We start from the raw sequence: 20956 nt of genomic DNA on the forward strand, positions 1-20956 counted from the left end.
CCTGTAATCCCAGCACTTTGGGAGGCCGAGACGGGCGGATCACGAGGTCAGGAGATCGAGACCATCCTGGCTAATATGGTGAAACCCCGTCTCTACTAAAAATACAAAAAACTAGCCGGGCAAGGTGGTGGGCGCCTGTAGTCCCAGCTACTCGGGAGGCTGAGGCAGGAGAATGGTGTAAACCCGGGAGGCGGAGCTTGCAGTGAGCTGAGATCCGGCCACTGCACTCCAGCCTGGGCGACAAAGCGAGACTCCGTCTCAAAAAAAAAAAAAAAAAAATTACTGCTTATCTGAATTTTTGTATGTTTTAGCATGAGGTTGCTCATAGTATTCTCTCAAAATTTTTAAAATCTCTCCTGCAGTTGTGTCCCCTTCTTCATTCTCCCACAGTGGGAGAATCCTGATTATTGGCCTAAGATTATGCCCCGTGTCAAATCTAAAATTTTTTTTGGGTTTCTGTGATGTACTAGAATAACATCATGGAGTTTAAATATGACCTAACAGCCTTACTACATAATAGGGTTGTGGTCCTTTTTTCTTTTATTATTTTTTTTTGAGATGGAGTCTTGCTCTGTTGTCCAGGCTAGAGTGCAGTGATGCAATCTTGGCTCACTGCAACCTCTGCCTCCCAGGTTCAAACGATTCTCCTGCCTCAGCCTTCCAAGTAGCTGGGATTACAGGCACCCACCATCATGCCCGGCTAATTTTTGTATTTTTATAGAGACGGGGTTTCACCATCTTGGCCAGGCTGGTCTTGGACTCCAGACCTCAGGTGATCCATCCACCTCAGCCTCCCAAAATGCTGGGATTACAGGCATGAGCCACCGCATCCAGCCCCTTTTTTCTTGATTATAAATGTAGATACATGTTTATTGTTTTAATAATTGGGATACATAAAATACAAATAAGAAAATTAAAAACAATCATATCACTGTTAATCTTTTGGTATGGGTACGATTTTTGCCATTTATATATATCACAGGTACAAATACACTTTTAAAAAAGTTTGAGGCTGGGCATTGGCTCACACCTGTAACCCCAGCACCTTGGGAGGCTGATGCTGGTGGATCACCTGAGGTCAGGAGTTCGAGACCAGCCTAGCTAATATGGTGAAACCCTGTCTCTACTAAAAATACAAAAATTACCCGGGTGTGGTGGCTCATACCTGTAATCCCAGTTACTCAGGAGGCTAAGGCAGGAGAATCTCTTGAACCCAGGAGGCAGAGGTTGCAGTAAACTGAGATCACATCACTGCACTCCAGCCTGGGCAACAGAGCAAGACTCTGTCTCAAAAAAAAAAAAAAAAAAGTTTGAGATAGTATTGCACATACTGTTTTCTCACATATGTTGTAAGCATTTGCCTATATCATTAAATATTTAAATGCATGTTTATAATGGCTGTATATTACCCTGTGTCCCATGGACTAGATAGTTTTAGCAAATATACCGTTTTTGAACCTTTGGGCTTTGTGTGATAAATCTTTGTGTGTATCTCTGATTCCTTATACTAAATTCTTAGAAGTGCCTTTCATGGAGCAAAGGATGTGTTACGTTTTCAAGGACCACCGGGGTGATTAACTGGCACCTTTTCTTCTCTTTGCAGCAGCCCACTCACCCAGTGTACAACATTGGACCAGACAAGGTGATCCAGGCCACTACATACTTTCTGCAGAAGCCAGTCCCGGGTTTTGAGGAGCTTAAGGATGAGACATCGGCAGAGCCTGCAACTGACTAGAGGACCTGGGTCCCTGCAGCTCTGTGCCCACCCATCTCCCCAGACAAGGTTTATACGTTTCGATACATACTACATTCTGTGCTACACAAGCCTTAGCCTCAGTGGAGCTGTGGTTCTCTTTGTCCTTTCTTGTCAAACAAAACCAGTGGCTCTGGGTTTGGAGAACACAGTGGCTGGTTTTAAAAATTCTTTCCACACCTGTCAAACCAAAAATCTATCAGCCCAGCTGGTGTGGTTGGTGAACAGTGCACGCCAGGAGGAAGCAGCCCCTCCTCACCAGCTCTCCAGCCAGGACGATCACATAGAGATGAATGGCATCTGAGTATTACGACATCCAGAGCCACTGCTGACTCCCACTTGCACGCCACCATTCAGTCACCAGACTGGGTGCCCTCCCATGGGCGGAATAAGTCTGCTCCATGCCAAGCCTGGGCTTTTGAGTCCCACCAAGATGAGTTCTCTGGAAGACTGTGGTGGGGTTGCACCAGGAGGTGCCTCTGCCTCTCGACTCACACCCTGGTCATTTGCAAGGGAAACGAGCTGGAGGTGGGGGGAGAAAGATCTCCTTCAGTTGGGAGCCCCTCCGCTTCAACACTGGAGAACTGAGCCTTGCATCTCTCCAGGGTCCAAGGCCACGCTTGGTGCACTGGCAAGACTTGCTTCAGCCCCAGGTGTGGTGAGTTAGACCTGGGAAACCAATTATGAGTGGAAAATGAACCTCTAGTTCAACTGTGCCAGAGGAAGCAGCCCTCCAGTGCCCCCCCGCCTCACTCCTCCCCATCATGTACCATGAAAACCCCCTCTGATGGCCTCAAGGCAGTGCCTGCAGGCCGAGGCCCTTCTGGGGGTTTCTATCTTTCTTCCACCAGACTCCAAGCCCACTCTCCTCCAAGACTGTGCTGTCTTTTCTTACCCAGAGTATTAACACTACTAAGTCTTTCACCTTAATTTATGACTCAGGATTTATTCACGTCCTGCCCACTCTAGGCTCACAGGAATAAAATCAAGTGCTAGACACGCTGGCTGCCACTAAGGCACTAGCTCTCGAGCTGGTGGTGGCAGCGGGGGGTGCCGCCCAGCGTGCTGGGTCCTGGCAGTGCCTCTGCTGTGCTGCACATTGAGCCCTTTCTCAGTCCGTGGAGTGTCGAGTTGGGCCATCTGTCCACTGACCTGGCCTTCATGTAAGCAGCTGTGGGCTGCGGGCAGACAGGAGCTCAGAGATGCAGCATGAGGCTCTTAGAAAAACTTGGCCATTTGCTGCCTCTAATTCCTTTTGCTTTGACATATTGGGCTATGTATTACCTCCTTGAAATAATAAAAGAATAACATTTTCTATGATGTCTCTTATTTGTGATCTGTACCAAGAAAGTGCCCAATGGTAGGAGCTGTTAAAGGTTGCTCAGGGATCATCAGTCTCCTGTGCGCAGGATTCCAGACTGTCTGTATTGGTGGTGACAGAGGAATGACCGAGTTCCGTCCTCACATGCTGTCTCCTCCAGTAGAGGAAGCTGTGGGCCTAACAGAGAGTGGGAAGAGTTGTTTTCCAAGCTCCCTGGGGTAATTCGGTGTGCTATGCCCCAGCCCTCCACACACTGCACTTCACGGTCTGTCTCTGACAGACAGCAAGGACTGAGCCCTAGCCCCAGAGCAGGCTGACTCAGCAAGGGTGGGTGGATGTCTGGCCAGAGGCAGGGGCTGTCCCAGGGACAGGCTGGAACTCTGTGGCCACTTGGCTTTCCCTTCCTCTGGTGAGAGCCCCTCTCCCATGGGAGGCCAAGAACATGGATGTCCTGTGGCCTGACCCTCTTGGAGGGGAAAGACGATGGTGTCCCTAGAGGACACCCAAATCCATGTAAATAAGCCAAATGCGCATCCAGGAATGTAATTCCTGCCCCATGTGCTATTTTTGCCCTGTTAACAAAGGTTTGCGCTGCAAGGCAACATGTTGAAATGCATCCTTTCCATCACTATAACAAAAGGCAAAATCCTCTCAGCACCAGGAGCCTCAAGGTATTGTGAGATTAATTGCAGTAATAATTAGTGTGGTTAACAGAAAGGGCTGCTTCAGTCTGAACTGGCTTTTTACCAAGAGGGAGGGATCTGAGTTGGGCCCTGAAGGGTAGGTAAAGTTAGTCTGGGTAGAAAAGAGAAAGGGTTATTTCAGGAGAGTTTACACTGGCATATCCATGAGACATCCTTTTCCGGAGGGTTTCCTGACAGCTCTCAAGGTAGGTCCTAGAGATTTGGTTATTCATTCATTTGAGATAGGATCTTGCTCAAATGCACCCAAGTTGGAGTGAGCTGGATGCTCACTGCAGCCTCGACCTCCCGGGCTCAGAAGATCCTCCTGCCTTAGCCTCCCAAGTAGCTAGGACCACAGGTGCACACCACCACAGCCAGCTAATTTTGGTATTTTTTGTAGAAATGGGGTTTCACCATGTTGCCCAAGCTGGTCTCAAACTCCTGGGCTCAAGCGATCCTTCCGCCTCAGCCTCCCAAAGTGCTGAGATTACAGGTGTGAGCCACCGCACCTTTGGAGAGATTTATCATGTGAATCCTTGAGTAGAAGACATTTATGTAGCATTCAAGGTGGATTACCCCAAATAACGACTTTCTCCCATCAATAAACACAAAACTAATATAGATCTCTATATCCAGGTGGGCTCCAGTTTCACCCTTAGATCCACTTTGAACACCAGATAAGTTGGGAAGCCTGCCAGACCCTACAGGGAGCAGAGCATAAAGAGAACCTTATGGATAATCAGGGGAAACACCCCTGAGATAACAATACCAGTAAACAATGGTTCCAAACTGCTCTCCCTTCATGGTATTACTGAGCATTCTTCCATATCTTTCATGACTGGGATGCTTTTCATGTAATATTAGTGTCAAGTGACAAATAGTAAGGATTGGACCAAGCATTCTAGTCGCCCACATGCACGGCTTGGTGGCATTTACTGCCCTTGAATAGGGAGGAGAGTATAATAAGACACCGTTGCAACTGGTAGAAAACTTGACCCAAACTGGCTTTTAAAGCAGAGGCAATCTGTGGACTCTGAAACTGCAGAATCCAGGAATTACGCTGGCCCTATTAGGTTCCTCACCCTCCCTCCATCTCTCTACATTAGCCTCAATCTCAGGCTCTCCATGGGGTTGTAAAATGGCAGCACCAACAGCTCTAGACCCTACCTCCTCTTGGGGTCAGGTTCAGCAGACAGGCACACCTGGTGCCGCCCCAGCCTTCCTTCCCAGCGAGTATCATTGTGTTTCACTGGCTTTAATCAAACCAAGTGCCTTTCCAAGAAGCAGTCCGGTGGCTTGGAGAATACAGTGCACCAATTGGCCGACATCTTGGTCACATGCCTCTCCCATGAGAGGGAAATGAGGCTTCATAGTTTTTGGGAAAGGGGAAGGAACAATGCCCCAAATGCAAATTAGGATTGTTGCCAAAGGGGTAAATGGATGCTATAGAGGCAAATGGCCATTGCTCTCAAACAGTGGATTATGACTGGGATAGAAGCCTGTAGGGACACTGCTGGCATCCATGCCACTCCTCCCCGCCTGTAGCAGCCAAAAGGTTTGCCTGGGCTTGATGCCCTCCTACCTCCAGGCCCAGGCCCCGATTGGCTAACCCAATCATTTTCATTTATCCCTCTTTGCCCCAGTCATTTGTTCAGGTTGGGAGTAACTCACGCCTAAGCCAGTCGGCATGACTTGTCCTTGCCCCAGTGATCAATTCAGAACATAAGCATGTGACCTAAAACAGTCTAAAGAGAGAGACGTCATGGACACTATGACAGGGGGAAAGCAGCTCTTTCCTCTTAGGGGATGGTAGAATGTGTGGCCTGGGCCTCCTATAACCATTTTTCTACCTAGAAGAAAATCAGCGTGAGAAGCCAGCACACGCACATGCTCTGAGACTGAGAAATATGGCCCTGATCACATGGCTCCTGAGGCCCATGTGGCCTCTGAATTTTCAGTTATATGAGCCAATGTGAGTTGGACTTACTATTACCTGCAACTGAAAGCAACCTAATACAGTCATGTCACTTAATGACGAGGATACGCCCTGAGAAAAGCAGTCAGGTGATCTCGTTGTTGTGTGATCATGGAGTGCGCTTACACAGACCTAGATGGCCCAGCCTACCGCACACCTAGGCTAGATGGGGTAGCCTGTTCCTCCTAAGCTACAAACCTGTGCAACTTGTCACCGTGCTGGATACTGTAGGCAACTGGAACACAGTGGTATTTGTAAATCTAAACATGGAAAAGGTACAGTAAAAATATAGTATTATGATCTCACGGGACCACTGTCATACATGCACTGTTGTTGACCAAAACATTATGTGGCATGACTATATACAAAACTCTACTACCAATTAGCCCCAAGACCAAGGCTTTACCTGCTGCTTAAGAAAGTGCTGACCACTCTTGCCTCATCTACCCAAACAATAACCCCTAAGACAGTCCCTCCTGGTCTACCGCCTCTCATTTGATCCTTGACTAACCTTGTAAGGTGGGTGAAGCAGGTGTATTATCTGCCTTTTACAACTGGAGAAACAGGTCGGAGAGCTTAAGTGAATCACCCAAGGTTTCCCAGCTGTCAAGTGGTGGTGCCTGAGCCTGAGCCCAGATCTGCTGCCTCCAAAACCCATGCCCTTCTACCACCTCAGGCCTCTGAAGGAAGGTGAGAGGTCTCGGGGAACAGGGGGCACTAGTGAAACATGCTTGGTTTACCTCTAGGCTGGATGACTGAGGCCCTGAATGCCAGCTTCCATCTGTCACTAAGTCAGGGATGGTGACAGCAAATAGCAGGGCAGGCCCCTCACCCTTCTAGTGAGGTCTCCACTTGCCGCCAAGTGTGTGGCATAGAGTGATGTTTGCTACACCAGGGGCATGCCACGCCAGTACAGAGTGTGATGCTATGTGGCTCAGTGAGGCTGTGGAGTCCGTCTTCCCGGGAGCTGACCACAGCCTAACAGCAGCCAGCTTTCTCCAACCTGGCCCAGGGGCCTCTACCAGGTTCCTGCGCATCCTCTCACTTTCCTGCAGTAACCCTCCTTGCCTCTGCTTTCCACCAGCCGGGGAACTGGGGCCAGATGGCCTCTTGCTCCTCCCTCCTGCTTCTCTGGCACATTCAAGAACAAAATCAGGCAGGGCAGGGACAGGGCACTCGTCATCGGTCCAGCTTAATGGAAACTTTCTCTTACCCCCTGCTCCCCCTGAAGAAATACAGCGCTTACAAAATAACAGTAAGAATAATGCATGGCCGGGCGTGGTGGCTCACGCCTGTAATCCCAACACTTTGGGAGGCTGCGGTGGGCAGATTACCTAAGGTCGGGAGTTCACGACCAGCCTGACCAACATGGAGAAACCCTATCTCTACTAAAAATACAAAATTAGCCGGGCGTGGTGGCAGATGCCTGTAATCCCAGCTTCTCAGGAGGCTTAGAGGCTTAGGCAGGACAATCACTTGAACCTGGGAGGTGGAGGTTGCGGTGAGCTGAGATTGCACCCTTGCACTACAGGCTGGGCAACAAGAGCGAAATTGCGTCTCCAAAAAAAAAAGAATAATGTATTTTTTAGGTCAGGTGTGGTGGCTCGTGCCTATAATCCCAACACTTTGGGAGGCCGAGGCTGGAAGATCACTTGAACTCAGGAGTTTGAGACCAGCCTGAGCAACATAGCCAGACTCTGTATCTACAAAAATTAAAAAAAAAAAAAAAAAATTAGTCGGATGTGGTGGCACACACCTGTGCTCACAGCTACTTGGGAGGCTAAAATGGGGGGTCACTTGAGCTTGAGAAGTTAAGGCTGCCATGAGCCATGATTATACCACTGTACTCCAGGCTGGGTGACAGAGCAAGACCCTGTCTTTAAAAAAAAAAAAAAAAAAAAAAAAAAAGCTTAAAAAATAAACATTTTAGAATAGTTTGAGATTGACAGAAAAATTGCAAAGATAGTACACAGAGCTCCCACAGACCCATTAGTCAGTTTCCCCTATTGTTAACATCTTCCACTAACAGGTGGCATTTATCATAATGGATGAACCAATTTTGATACATTACTAATAAAAGTCCATACCTTATTTGAATTCCCCTAGTTTTTACCTAATGGCCTTTTTCTGTCCCAAGATCCCAGCCAGAACACTACATTTCACTGAGTTGTCATGTCTCATGTCTCCTTAGACTCCTCTTGGTTTTGACAGTTTCTCATTCTTTCCTTGTTTTTGATGATTTTGACAGTTTTGAAAAGTATGGCCAGGTATTCTGTAGACCATCCCTCAGGTGGGATTTGTTTGATGTTATCCTTATGACTAGATGGGGTTATGTTTTTTGTTATTGTTTTTTTCAAGAGACAGTGTCTTGCTCTGTTGCCCAGGCTAGAGTACAGTGGATCATGGCTCACTGCAGCCTCAACCTCCTGGGCTCAAGCAATCCTCCTGGTCAGCTTCCTGAGTAGCTGGGACCACAGGCACACACCACCATGTACAGCTTTTTTTTTTTTTTTTCTAGTAGAGGCAGGCTCTTGCTATGTTGCCCAGGCTGGTCTTGAACTGCTAGACTTAAGCGATCCTCCTCCCTTAGCCACCCAAAGTGCTATGATTACAGGCATAAGCCACCGTGCCACGGCCATGCATAAGTTTTTCTGGAGGAAGGCCACAGAGGTAAAGTACCACTCTCATCACACATCAAGGGTACATGCTATCAACCTGCTTCATCATGCTTATGCTGGTGTTACCCTTCATTGCCTAGCTGAGGTAGTGTTTGTCAGGTTCCTCCATAAGATTACTTTTTCTCCCTTTCCTGAATGTATCCTTTACAAGGTAGTTACTATATGCAGTCCATGCTTAAGAAGTGGGGAGGTGGCTCATGCCTGTAATCCCAGCACTTTGGTAGGCCGAGGCAGGTGCATCACTTGAGGTCAGGAGTTCGAGACCAGCCTGGCCAAGATGATGAAACCCCATAGCTACTAAAAATACAAAAATTAGCCGGGCGTGGTGGCACACAACTGTAATCTCAGCTACTCAAGAAGCTGAGGCAGGAGAATCGCTTGAACCTGGGAGGCAGAGGTTGCAGTGAGCTGAGATCGTGCCACTGCACTCCAGCCTGGGTGACAGCACAAGACTCCATCTCAAAAAAACAAAAGAAGTGAGGAGTTATGCTCCACATCCTTGAAGGCAGAGCAAATACATAAACTACCTGGAATTCTACATGGGAATACATGGGAGATGTTTATTCTCAATTTATTCAATCATTTCTTTATATCACTATGGACTCATAAATATTTATACTTCATATTATGTTCCAATGCTACATTTATGTTGTTACTCAAACTGTTGCAGTTTTGCCGTTGGGAGCTTTCTCAGTTGGCTCCTTTGTCTCTCTAACATACCCCACACTTTCTTACTTTCAGTAATAGTGCATTTTTATTTTTTTTTTTTTATTTTTTTTATTTTTTTTTTTTTTGAGACGGAGTCTCGCTCTGTCGCCCAGGCTGGAGTGCAGTGGCCGGATCTCAGCTCACTGCAAGCTCCGCCTCCCGGGTTCACGCCATTCTCCGGCCTCAGCCTCCCGAGTAGCTGGGACTACAGGTGCCCGCCACCTCGCCCGGCTAGTTTTTTGTATTTCTTAATAGAGACGGGGTTTCACCGTGTTAGCCAGGATGGTTTCGATCTCCTGACCTCGTGATCCGCCCGTCTCGGCCTCCCAAAGTGCTGGGATTACAGGCTTGAGCCACCGCGCCCGGCCAATAGTGCATTTTTATTATCCCTTTGCTTTCATTGAGTACTGCATGTTGATAGTTGTTCACACTATGTAATGGGTACATTTAGGTTCAGTATACTATTCTCTCAACCCTTGATCACATTAGTCTTTCCATAAGTACTGCATGTTGGTGTGTTTGAGTGTGAGACTTCATTGCCACCTTCCGTACCTGGGCTGATGGGACAAAGGAGGCAAGGGGAGCCTGGGCCCTCAGCTACTGGACCAGGGCAGGGCTCAATGTCACAGCTCTGTCAAGGGGGAAGGGCTGCAAGGGCACTGCTCCCAGGTGTGCTGAATGGAGAGGTAAGCCAGGTAAGGCAGATGCAGATGGTGATGGTGATGACAGAAGTGCTGGGTGTCCATGTTCCTTGCTAGGCTCCACTCTCCGAAGCAGTGGCTGCCATGTGCCTGGATACCAAGGGATCAGTGAAAGTGGAATAGGAATGGTGACCCAACCTGTGCACAGCAGGCGGCTCTGGCCCACCCTCCCTTCACCAACAGCCTTCCCCAGCCTCTCTGGACAGCTAGATGGGGAGCCCAAGGCTGGGCTCTTGTGGGCAGGACAGAAGGAGAGCCCATCAAGAGCTTGAGAAGCAATCACCTGGCAGTCCTGCCCTTCCCATAGTGCCCAACCACTCTCACTGAGGGCCCATCTCCTGAACTCCTCTGGCACTCGGAGCCCAGACATGCCCATTTGTGCTAAATGCCTAAGTCTCATCTCTAACTAAGCTTCAAGGCAAGCCCCAGCCTTTATAAGCTGCCTAGATTGCCCCAGTAGCCAGCACAGTGCTGGGCTGAGGCTATGTGCTGTTCAAATACCTGAGGGTTGAACTCATGCAGAGGTAACCCTGGAACCGCCCTATCTAGGGCACAGAGATGAAGGTACATCACGAGGCTGGAGTCCACTGGCACACGCACATCTGCATGTGCCAGGCACAGTGCTAGGGGCCCAGTAGCAAGTGCACAGACCAGCCACTGACCCTGTGGGGGCTCCCAGTTGGAAATACCTGCGCACCACCACTGTGCACAAAGGGCCCTGGATGGGAAACAGGGTCCCTCCTTCCTCCCCAAAGTCTCCTACAGCCTTGCTGCAGTAGGTATTCGCTGTGGACATGACATTCCTCCTCTCAGTTGGCTGGTTTTGCTGTGGCCTTTTGGCCCAAAGCCGTTGGCCACCGTCCTTTAGCCCAAGATCTGCCCCTGCCACCCCAGAGCTGTTGATGGCACCGGCAGATAGGAAACAATGAAGCTCTCAAGCACTGTGCATGGGAGCCATGGGCTGCCAGGCTGCCAGCTGGACACGGGATGAGTGACCGGGGGTGCATGCCCAGTGGGTTATTTTTTGAATCAGACTTTGCACGGCTCATTCCATACTCTTGGGTTCCTGCAGAAGTAGGCTTCTGGAGAGAAGAACCACCTCCCTCTATCAGCCTACAGGCTGTCAGGCTTGTTTTTCTTGACAGGAGGCTTAATCCTTCACCATGTTCAGCACTGGAGTGGAAGGTTTGGGTTCAGATTTCTTAATATTGGATCCTTGATTCTTTTTCTTCTTCTTCTCTAGCCTTTAATTTACTGGAAAAAATTAATAGCAGAGACCGTGCTACATAATTTTGCCCAGAGCAGGCTGTGGGTATACAAGAGCCCCACCCTGCAAAGGACATCAGAGGAAAACAATCCTAAATGGGGCCTGGCAGTCACAACAGGCCTGCTGGGGCAGCTGGCATCTAGTACAGGGCACAGGAGGGGACCTGCTCGGCTGGTTGTGAATTGTCCAAGGCCACCTGCTCGGCATTCTTCTAGACACACCCATCCTGCTGGGTGTGCTGTGTGCATGCGTGCACGTGGGACCCAGAGTGAGCTAGAGCATGAGGGCCCCTCGGCCCAGTCATGAGGCTCATCTGCCCCACCTCACCCACCAGGCAGATTCTGCTCAAGGGGTCCCTGAAGGGGAAGGCTGAAAAGCGATGGCTTGCCCACGGTCATAACCAGCCCTGGGCAAGAAACACAGGGCAGGCACAGGATGCGCTTGCAGTATCTGCACCTGGCACAGCGCCTGCCACCCAGCACTGCAGAAACACAAACTGAAACTGGAATGAAGAACAGCACAAAGTCACCAGTATGTTAATGGTTAATGGCTCTGAGCCAGCCAGCAAGGGTATATTTCATTCCCCAACTCCATTTTTTTTCTCCAAAAGGCAACAGATTTGTGGTCTTGCCCAAGTTCTTTCAGAAAACATACAAATTTTTACTGCCTTTTAGCATTGAACATACATTTACCTCTCCTTTCAAGGATTTTAATACACTAAACTCTTATTACATCGGAGAAAAGGAGAGTTTTTTCACTCCACTTTTTTTTTTTTTCTTTTTTTTGAGAGGGAGTCTTGCTGTGTCACCTAGGCTGGAGTGTAGTGGCGTGATCTTGGCTCAATGCAACCTTCGCCTTCTGGGTTCAATGGATTCTCCTGCCTCAGCCTCCTGAGTAGCTGGGACCACAGGTGTGCGCCACCAGGCTCAGCTAATTTTTTTGTATTTTTAGTAGAGACGGGGTTTCACCACATTGACCAGGCTCATCTCAAACTCCTGACCTCAAATGATCCACCTGCCTTGGCCTCCCAAAGTGCTGGTATTACAGGCGTGAGACACCACGCCCAGCCTCACTCCACATTTTAACAAAACTCAAAAATGGCTGCACTGCCCAGGACATCTGATGGCAGACAGACTTAAGATTTGACAGTATTTATTGAGTATTAAATGCCAGGAACAATTCATGTGCTTTTCACACTCCTTTAAGCCTCACAATGGCACTTGGTGCTATTATTGTCCTCACATTATGGCTCAGGAAGCCAGAGCAATGTAACCCCAAAGTTAAGGGTTGTAGCTGGCATGGCAGTCCAGACAGGCGGGCTCAGAGCCCCTAGCCCTATCCGCGCTGGCAGTCATTCTGAAGCTCCTTGGGCTCCTTCCCCACACCGACCCCAGTAAAACACCAAGAAATGACAACACTTACCAGCAGGGTGATGAGGGTTTGCCAGGAGAGCCTCCAAAACCCATGCACAGGCCTGCCTGGTGCGGTCACCCAGTCCTACCTATAGTTAGGCCTGGCTTAGCCAAATTGGTTTTCTCCCTGAGGAAGTTAACTAGAAAATATGTTATTCCCTTCCCAAGGAAACTCTGGGGATGTATGAGTTAGCTGCTGCCTGAGTAGACCCCAGGCACTGAAGGAAATTCTCTGACTATTCGCTATCTAGCAGTGTAGACGTTGGCAAACTCTTTTTTCCTACCGGGGTTTCCTCTTCAGGCTAGAAAAACAGTTTTGAAGAAAGGAATGCTCTAGTTTCATGTTCCCAGAGGCTTTTGAGAACGCAGCCTGGTGACCAGGCCTGAGAGAGAGCCTTGCTCTGGCTGGATTATAAAACCTGCCTGGGGACCAGAGGCCAGCCAAGGCATGCTACAGAAATGAGTGCTTGGGGCTTCTAAAGGGGGTGGTGGAGGCAGCCCTCAGCTTTCTTCCTTCTTAAGTTTAATAACTTGGTAGCTCAGCCAGCCCCCTAGAGCATCGGAGCCCTACTGGGAGCACGCAGACTCATGAAGGCAGCTCTAAGGGTTGAATTAGAACAAGCCCACCTCCCCCACCTTCATCCTGACCTCAGAGCCACTTCGTTAATTCAGCTCAGCTGTGCCTAACTTCCCCAACAGTGTCCTTTTGGTTCCCCGGGTTATATTACTTTTGGGAGTCAAACCTGAGTGACTCAAGCACCACCTGAAAGAGCTTGTTAAACTGACTGGTGGGCCAATGCACACTTTAGATCAGAGGAGTTAGAGCCCAGGAATCCTTTTAACAAGCAGCCCTGGGCATGATCCAAGGATCCCACTTTTTTTTTTTTTTTTGAGACAGAGTCTTGCTCTGTCGCCCAGGCTGGGGTGCAGTGGCCGGATCTCAGCTCACTGCAAGCTCCGCCTCCCGGGTTTAGACCATTCTCCTGCCTCAGCCTCCCGAGTAGCTGGGACTACAGGTGCCCGCCACCTCGCCCGGCTAGTTTTTTGTATTTTTTAGTAGAGACGGGGTTTCACCGTGTTAGCCAGGATGGTTTCGATCTCCTGACCTCGTGATCCGCCCGTCTCGGCCTCCCAAAGTGCTGGGATTACAGGCTTGAGCCACCGCGCCCGGCCAGGATCCCACTTTGAGTAACACCACATGGGGCTTCTGAGCAGTTCTGCCTGGGCCTCCAATAGGGTCCAAAGCTGAGTGATGCCACTGAATCGTGGTGGGAGGGAATGGGCAGAGCTTCGCTCGGGTTGACACCAGATCTGATTAATGTACCCACAGGGGCCGCTTCAGTCTTGAAGAGTTTGTCAGTCCAGTCCTGGCGTCACCTTGCTCTCTTTACTCACTGTGCCTGGTAAGGATGGGGCACATCTCTGAGGAGTGGGAAGCATTTGTGATACACCGAGAAGTCAACCCTTACTCACTTTAGGGAAGGTGTCCGGGAGCTGGCTTTTTCCACCTTGCTGAGTCAGCCCTGCTCACATGTTTTGTGTAGATAATGGCAGCAGAGGCACCTCAGTGCTTGCTTGGTCCTGAGGTCAAGCACATTATAAGCATTATCTCATTTAATCCTCATAACCATCTCATGAGGCTAGTGCTATTATTATCCTCATTTTATAGATAAAGATGCTGAGGCTGGGAGAAGTAACACAGCCGCCGAGTGGCAGAGACAGGACTGTGAATCCAGCCAGTCTGCTTTCAGAGGCCAAGCATAAAACACACATGATATTATCAGAAACAGAATTCTGCTTACTTCAGTCCCAGTTCAGGGCTCTGGCTCCCGTCGTCTACTCAGTCTCGTTTTTTAAACGTCTCAGCTAAGATGACAGCTCTGTGAGCTTAGGTTCTTTACCTAAGAAGTTGTCGACGTTTTACAATGGGGTTAGCATATCAAGAACTTTAAAAACTGGGCCATTTTAAATACCCTTGCACTTGGGGCAACTGTAAAGGTAGGGAAATAGCAAGCTTAACAGACCCCTCAGTGAAGCCACCTGCCACAGTGACCAAGCAAATCTACAGCTTATCTGGCTTTGTGCAAGTGACTGTCCAGAGTAATGTAAAAAAATAAACCAGAGATTACAATTACTGTGAGAGAGTAAGCTATGGTCAGACTTTGGTATCCTGAGGGAATACTCACACTCACTTCTTCCTAGACACACATTCCAGAAAGAGCTTTGGCTGTGACTTTGACTTGTCCCTTTCAGCTGAGCAGTCTCCAGGCGGAGCTCCCCTGCCCTGTGTTCCTGTCCAGGAAGCTGCTTCCAGTGGTACCTCCACCCCATGCCAAAGTCCACTCATCATGCCAATCAGGTGGTTCGGATTTTCCAGCCACCTAGCCACTGTGCCCCTTGTCTTCTAACTGGTTTACTGAAATCTAGAGAAGCCTAAGCTCAATCCTTTGTCTAGGCAATACACTGGAGCCAGGGACTGGCTCTCAGGGACACCACCTGTCCCCATGCTGGCTTGACTGCCCCTTCCTGTTTGCTATCTCCCTACTGGGTGCCAGCTTCACATAACTTCCATCTCTGCATCAACACGGCTTCACCCACAGCTCGCTTCTAACACCAATACTAAGCAAATCAACTGTATACTTAAGCCCAGATATACAAGGAGATATAGTTAAGGGCAATGAAAAAGAGGAAAGCATGTTAACCTTGAGGGCTTTAGGCAATAACCTGATTCTCATTTCCATTTCTTCCTTATTACAGTCTCTTTCCTATTCCTTGAAAAGAAGTACCTTTAATAAACAGGATCTTGCTTTCCCAACATTTTTCTTTTCCTTAATGTAATCATGGCCTTTGGAGGCTTGATCATGTTTCAAATTGCCTCTTATAGAGACATGACCCATCTGCCCCAACTCCCATTAAACAAAAAAAGATATTATGGATTTGACATACAATTGATAAGAGCCACAGTGCTCTCCACCATTCTAAAGATAGTGACAAATCCAAGAACTGATTTGACTTGACTTCATCTCTGGGTCTAGGAACAGCAGTATTTCCTGTCAGCGAGACAGGAAAACCAAGGCTGAGCTGTGTTCTGGCCATAATTCCTTTTTCTTCCAAGGTCAAACCAGTTCAGTTTGGTGTTGGGTCCCAGTCTGAATAGAGCTAACTCGGTGCAGTTGGAGCCTTCTTGACTTCCAGTCCTTGGCAGCTCTGCTGCCTCCTCTTAATAAACTGGAACTGTCTAGAAACTGAAAGGTCCTGGAGAACAGCCACCTCTGAACTGGGCACTCATTACCAGGAGAACCTGAACCACAGCTCTGAGCTACCAATTCCCCCAAAGGTCACTTGCTTAGCAGAAACTAGATCTAGAAATGTTGCCACAGCTAAGGCTACATCCCCGTTGAACCTCAAAAACCTCATCCAATGAACAAAGCCATCACCACCCATTTACTCTCTCAGGCTGGGTTGAGAAAGGGGGAGAAAGGTGAAGCAACTTTGACTTATGGCTGCTCCTGGTTCTGCAAGACCAGGTAAGCCACCTCCACTTCTCACTCAGGCTTCCACTGAGGCCCTAACAGCTTCCAGAGGGGTCTCTCATCAACCTTGGCCTTAACAAGGGCAAGAAGACACCACCACCAAGAAGGATAAAATAAGTTTTTATTTATAGTCTTATAGTAAAGGGGGAAGCCTTAACTTGCAAGACAATTCTTCGGCAGTATGTACAACATACTTTTTATTTCCATGGAATGGAATCAAACACGAACAGAGACTACAGAGTATACACTAGAAATCAGCAAATGCCAGGAACGGAGTAGGAAAAAGACAAAGAAATGAGGCCTAAACACACAAAACCCTTCACTGGGATCTGTTGACCACAGCCAGAACCAGGGCTGGATCACGCAATGGAGACAGGTTCCAGGACAGTAGGAAAGGAAGTGGGGTGAGGGCTGGGAAGGGTCCGCACTGGGGTGCGGGTTTAGTACCAGGTAAATTGCTCTTGGTATTTACATACAAAATCAGTTGGCTCTATTTCTTAGAAATACACACGGGAAGAAAGAAAGATTTCATCATTACTTTATGAATCTGTCGCTTTGCAAGACCGACATCATCAGAAATAGGTACAATTCACTCAGATTCAAATTTAAGTAGCAGGAAATAAATATCAAAACATCATCACTGGCCCTCAATACAAAACCTCTATGCCACCCAAAACACCCTCCCTGTCCCAACCCTTAAATGGCCACTCTCTGGTGGCTGCTGCTTCACTGCTGCCATCTCCCATACATACCACAAGAGTGTCACACGGCCCTCCATGAGGCTGGCACCGCAGGCTTAAACAGCTGGCTGAGAGAAGCAGGAGTGAAACATGCCAGGGACTCTGTGCTGCGAATCTGTCCCCACTTTCTTTTTATGCCACAAACTTCTTTAAGAATCTGGTCTTTCAATAGGAGCGATACATAGCTTTTTAGAAAAAGGAAAAAAAAAAACCCTTAAAAAGGAGGAGGGTTCATTCTGATTACTCCAAACCGGTCACCTTCTCAAAGTAGAGCAGTTCAGATTCACAAAGTCTATCAGAGGTGAGGGCGGACCAGGAGGCCGCCTGGGCAGGGCAGGCGTCCTCCGGGCATGTGCCTGGCAGGGCTGGAGGAGCTGGTAGGGTGGGCAGGACACTATGTGCTCAGAGGTCTGGCCGGCCGTCTGTCCTCCACAGAAAAAGCTGCCAAGTTGGGGTGTTTTGGTTTAAAAATTCCTGGTGGGGACAGGGAATCCCTGAAGGGAATACGTTAAAAAAAATATACAGTGGAAATGGGGAAGGAGAACAAGAGCTGTTGTCCAAGAGCTTCTACGTAAAAATAAAAATTTAAAAAAAAAAAAGGGAGAAAGAGAAAAATAGAGTCTTTTAGATGCTTCTGAGGGTTCTACCGATGAACTGAAAGGAGGATGAGACGATGGAGACAGACAGTTTTTATTGCTGGCCTGCCCCGAGTGGCTTAGCTGGCCTCCATCCGGAGCTTCTTCCTGCTTTGGGGCTCTTCAGGCTCAGACTCCGAGCTGGAGTCCGAGCCCCCATCGAAGGCAGAGATGGTGCTGCCCTTGGCGTTGGTGTAGAGGCTGTTGTCTGAGGAGGGGTAGTTGGTCTGCAGTTGGGCACTTGACCTCGCCTTCTCCAGTGCACGGACTAAAAGGCAACCAAGGGAGTGTGTTACTGCCTTCTGGAGACTTGGGGAGTAACCGAGTCTCAGACTCAGGGTCCAGCCTGTTCTTCCTAACGGCTTGCTTGTTGGCCCCCGAGGCTCAAGATGCTCAGAAGTACTCCCTTCGGGTGGCTGTTCACTCACACACTTCATTTCCCTCCCGCCTTTCCCAGCTGGACCTGGGAGCCAGCAGATACTCTGCAATCCCACCCAACCCCGAAGAGAAGGCTTGTGATGTCACCGTCCTGCCGTGGAAGCCCCTGCGGAGAGACTGGAGCGTGAGCTCCCTGTGGGATTTAGAAGTGCAATAACAGAGGAGAAGCTGGCCCAGGAGCATGAGGCTCCACAAGGTGTGAGGCCACGCAACAGCAGAAAAGGATGACATAAGACATATCAGCCAAAGAACAGTTTTGGCTTAGCTCTCGTGTACAAGATCCACTTGAAATGACAAGCTGGACACTTGGAAGCAAGTCACCAATACACATAAAATACCTGGGCTTTTCCAATAGCCCCTACATGCAGGCTGCTTGGCCCAGTAACCAACCCACTGACACCACCCACTGCCCATCTCTTGGTTCAGCTCAGCTTGAGCCTGGAAGGTCAACCCATTTATTTTACTTTATTTTATTTTATTTTATTTGAGGTTTTCTAACCCAGGTGGTTACTTGCATTTCCTTTTACTTGCATCTTCCATGAGGGAGGAAGAGAAGTGAATTCCCCAGGAACAAACAACTTGATCAGCTCTTGCTTTCCCCTGTGGTTGTAGGAAAAGGCGGGTGTGAGCATTGAGAACAGCATGGGCCTAGCCCACAGGCTGCCCCGATTGGACTACCATTGACAATGGGGAGGGCTCACTGTCCCTGAACACCTGGAGTCTCTGGTACTTACATAGCACATTCCACTCCAAGGACCTCAAAGCTCTTTTCAGACACCTGATGCCAGGTGTGATCCCTACTGCAGGCAGAGCACCTGAGCCCCAAGAAGGGGAGAGGTCAGGCCAGAAAAGATACAAGTCTCCAGATGTCCAACTTCCTAGCTTCCACTGTCTCCTCACTAGCATCTCAGGTCCTTCCTCAGGAAGGCTCTAACACTCAGCTACTCAGGCCCCAAGAAGCAGGACCAAGCCTGCTTCTGAGCACACACTCCATGACTGGCTCTGACTCTGCAGGCCTAGGTGCCAAAGCCTGACCCAGCCAGAGCACAGCAGGGCCAGCTGCCCCACGAGCTTGGGTGCTCACCTTGCTGCTCCAGAAGAGCATTCTGCCGCTTGAGGTCGTCAATATCTTGCTGGTGTGTGTGGTTTTTCCTTCGCATATACTGGATATACTCTGTGGCTTTGTCTAGGATTTGGGCCCGGGATGCCTGTGGCAATATGAGAAAAAGCACAGGGGACAAAATAAAAACCGAATCCAGGCAGTGAGGGAACCCGGCCTGCAGCAACTGCCTGGGTGGCTAGAATCAAGAGGATAAGGTGGGAAAAGGCTGAAGAAATACAGTAATGGCTACTGTAGGCCTTCTTTTTTTGTTGTATTTTTTTTTTTGAGACGGAGTTTCTCTCTTGTTGCCCAGGCTGGAGTGCAATGGCGTGATCTTGGCTCACTGCAACCTCCGTCTCCCAGGTTCAAGTGATTCTCCTGCCTCAGCCTCCTGAGTAGCTAGGATTACAGGCATGCGCCACCACCCCCGGCTAATTTTTTTGTATTTTTAGTAGAAATGGGGTTTCACCATGTTAGCCAGGCTGGTCTCGAACTCCTGGCCTCAGGTGATCCCACTTTGGCCTCCCAAAGTGCTGGGATTACAGGTTACCCCATGCCCAGCCGGTTTTTTTTTTTTTTTTTTTTGGAGATGTAGTCTTGCTCTGTTGCCCAGGCTGGAGTAGAGTGGTGTGATCTCAGCTCACTGCAACATCCACCTCCCGGGTTCAAGTGATTCTTCTGCCTCAGCCTCCAGAGTAGCTGGGTACAGATGCATGCCACGTTGCCTGGTTAATTTTTATATTTTTAGTAAAGATGGGGTTTCACCATGTTGGCCAGACTGGTCTCAAACTCCTGACCTCAGGTGATCCACCCCCCTCGGCCTCCCAAACTGCTGGGATGACAGGCGTGAGCCACTGCATCTGTGAAGGCCTTCTTTGTGACATACAAGGTGCCAAGTGCTTACCTCACAAGCATAGTCTCAGAGGTAGCTCTGCTAGGAACCCAAGGATCAGAGAAGTATACCAGTTTATTCAAAATCACCAGCTAGACAGTGGCACAGCCTGGATTTAAACTCAGAGCCATCTGATTCCTGAATTGTACTCCTCTCATCCCCTCTGGTTCTTTAGGTTGCTTTAAAGTCTTTAGCTTGGCTAAGTCTGGAAACATTAAAATACTACTTAAATGAAAGCTTTAGGTCACTCATTCTGCTAGGGCCTGGCTTGAGATGGGAATGGGTACAATGTGTTTCATCAAGACCCAAGATTCCAGCCAAACTCTGAAACCATTGTTAACTATTCCCAACTGAACGATGCCATGTCACTATTTCAGCCTTCCTGGCTAAAGAGACTTTCATAAAAGCTGTCGGCGCTTGATGTCAACACAGGAAGAGCACGAGATTGGGCCATTTCAGGAAACAACCACACCTCTACAATGGCTGTGGGTTGCCTGGGTACTGCCTTGCTAGAGTAAGTTCGTAAGTCAATAACATGGATGTCATGTTACTGTGCCCCTAGACATCAAACTTGTCTGGGAGATTCTCTCCAGGCTACAAACATAGCCAGAGTTACTTATGGCCAGGCAGCCAGCCAAACTGGTAGAATAGTACAAAGCCAAGAGAAGCCCAAGGCAGGGTAGCCTAGTAGCTTAAGTATGCCTTCCAGCCAGAGTCTCCTGAGCAGCTGGAAAGCTTCTTACCCAGGGTGGGCAGTGCTTGACAATTCTATATTACAAGCCCAATGGGTCCTAAAGAACCAGAACACAACAGCGGGAGAAAGACAGTCCTCACAAGTACTAGAATTTCCAGGCTTTCCTCTTATAGCATCTTAAGGTAATTTCCTCAAGGAAACTGTTCATAACCAACCATTTTTATCAGGTGCAAATTACGTACAAGATACTGGGCAGATACTGTGGGGAAACAAAATGTATTAGTCATGGCTTCTTTGCCCCAAAGCTTACTTACTATCTAGTTGAGGAGATAAATATGTTTATACACAGACAAATCACAGGGCAGTGCTGACAAGCGTAACCTGACTAGCAGAGATTAGAGACACCACGGGAAAGATGGCTTCT

The 20956-nt window shown here is 48.7% G+C and overlaps 2 protein-coding genes across 27 annotated transcripts in view; one reads left to right on the forward strand and one right to left on the reverse strand.

Moving 5' to 3' along the window:
• The window catches only part of FNTB (farnesyltransferase, CAAX box, subunit beta), a 77314-nt gene extending 74246 nt beyond the window's left edge, over positions 1-3068 (forward strand). For all 12 annotated transcript variants that reach the window (XR_012415861.1, XR_012415862.1, XR_012415863.1 and 9 more), the window contains one exon: positions 1604-3068. Coding sequence is in view for 6 of the 12 variants with exons in the window: in XM_005561502.4 (XP_005561559.1) it covers positions 1604-1735 (132 nt within the window). In the remaining 6 variants the exon portion in view is untranslated. The remainder of the gene's footprint in view (positions 1-1603) is intronic.
• Positions 1-20956, reverse strand: part of MAX (MYC associated factor X) — a 57300-nt gene that overhangs the window by 13686 nt on the left and 22658 nt on the right. For 4 of the 15 annotated variants that reach the window (XM_045396574.2, XM_045396572.2, XM_065548922.1 and 1 more), the window contains 2 exons: positions 18929-19052; positions 16136-17674 (listed from right to left, as the gene is read on the reverse strand). The exons of 1 other annotated variant lie outside the window; for it this stretch is intronic. In XM_045396574.2, the coding sequence (XP_045252509.1) occupies positions 17487-17674; positions 18929-19052 (312 nt within the window). In that variant the 3' untranslated portion in view covers positions 16136-17486. 10 more of the 15 variants (XR_012415867.1, XR_012415865.1, XR_012415864.1 and 7 more) reach the window with 4 other exon arrangements.

The sequence above is a fragment of the Macaca fascicularis genome, chromosome 7, assembly GCF_037993035.2.
Source record: "Macaca fascicularis isolate 582-1 chromosome 7, T2T-MFA8v1.1".
Classification (NCBI taxonomy): Eukaryota; Metazoa; Chordata; class Mammalia; order Primates; family Cercopithecidae; genus Macaca; species Macaca fascicularis.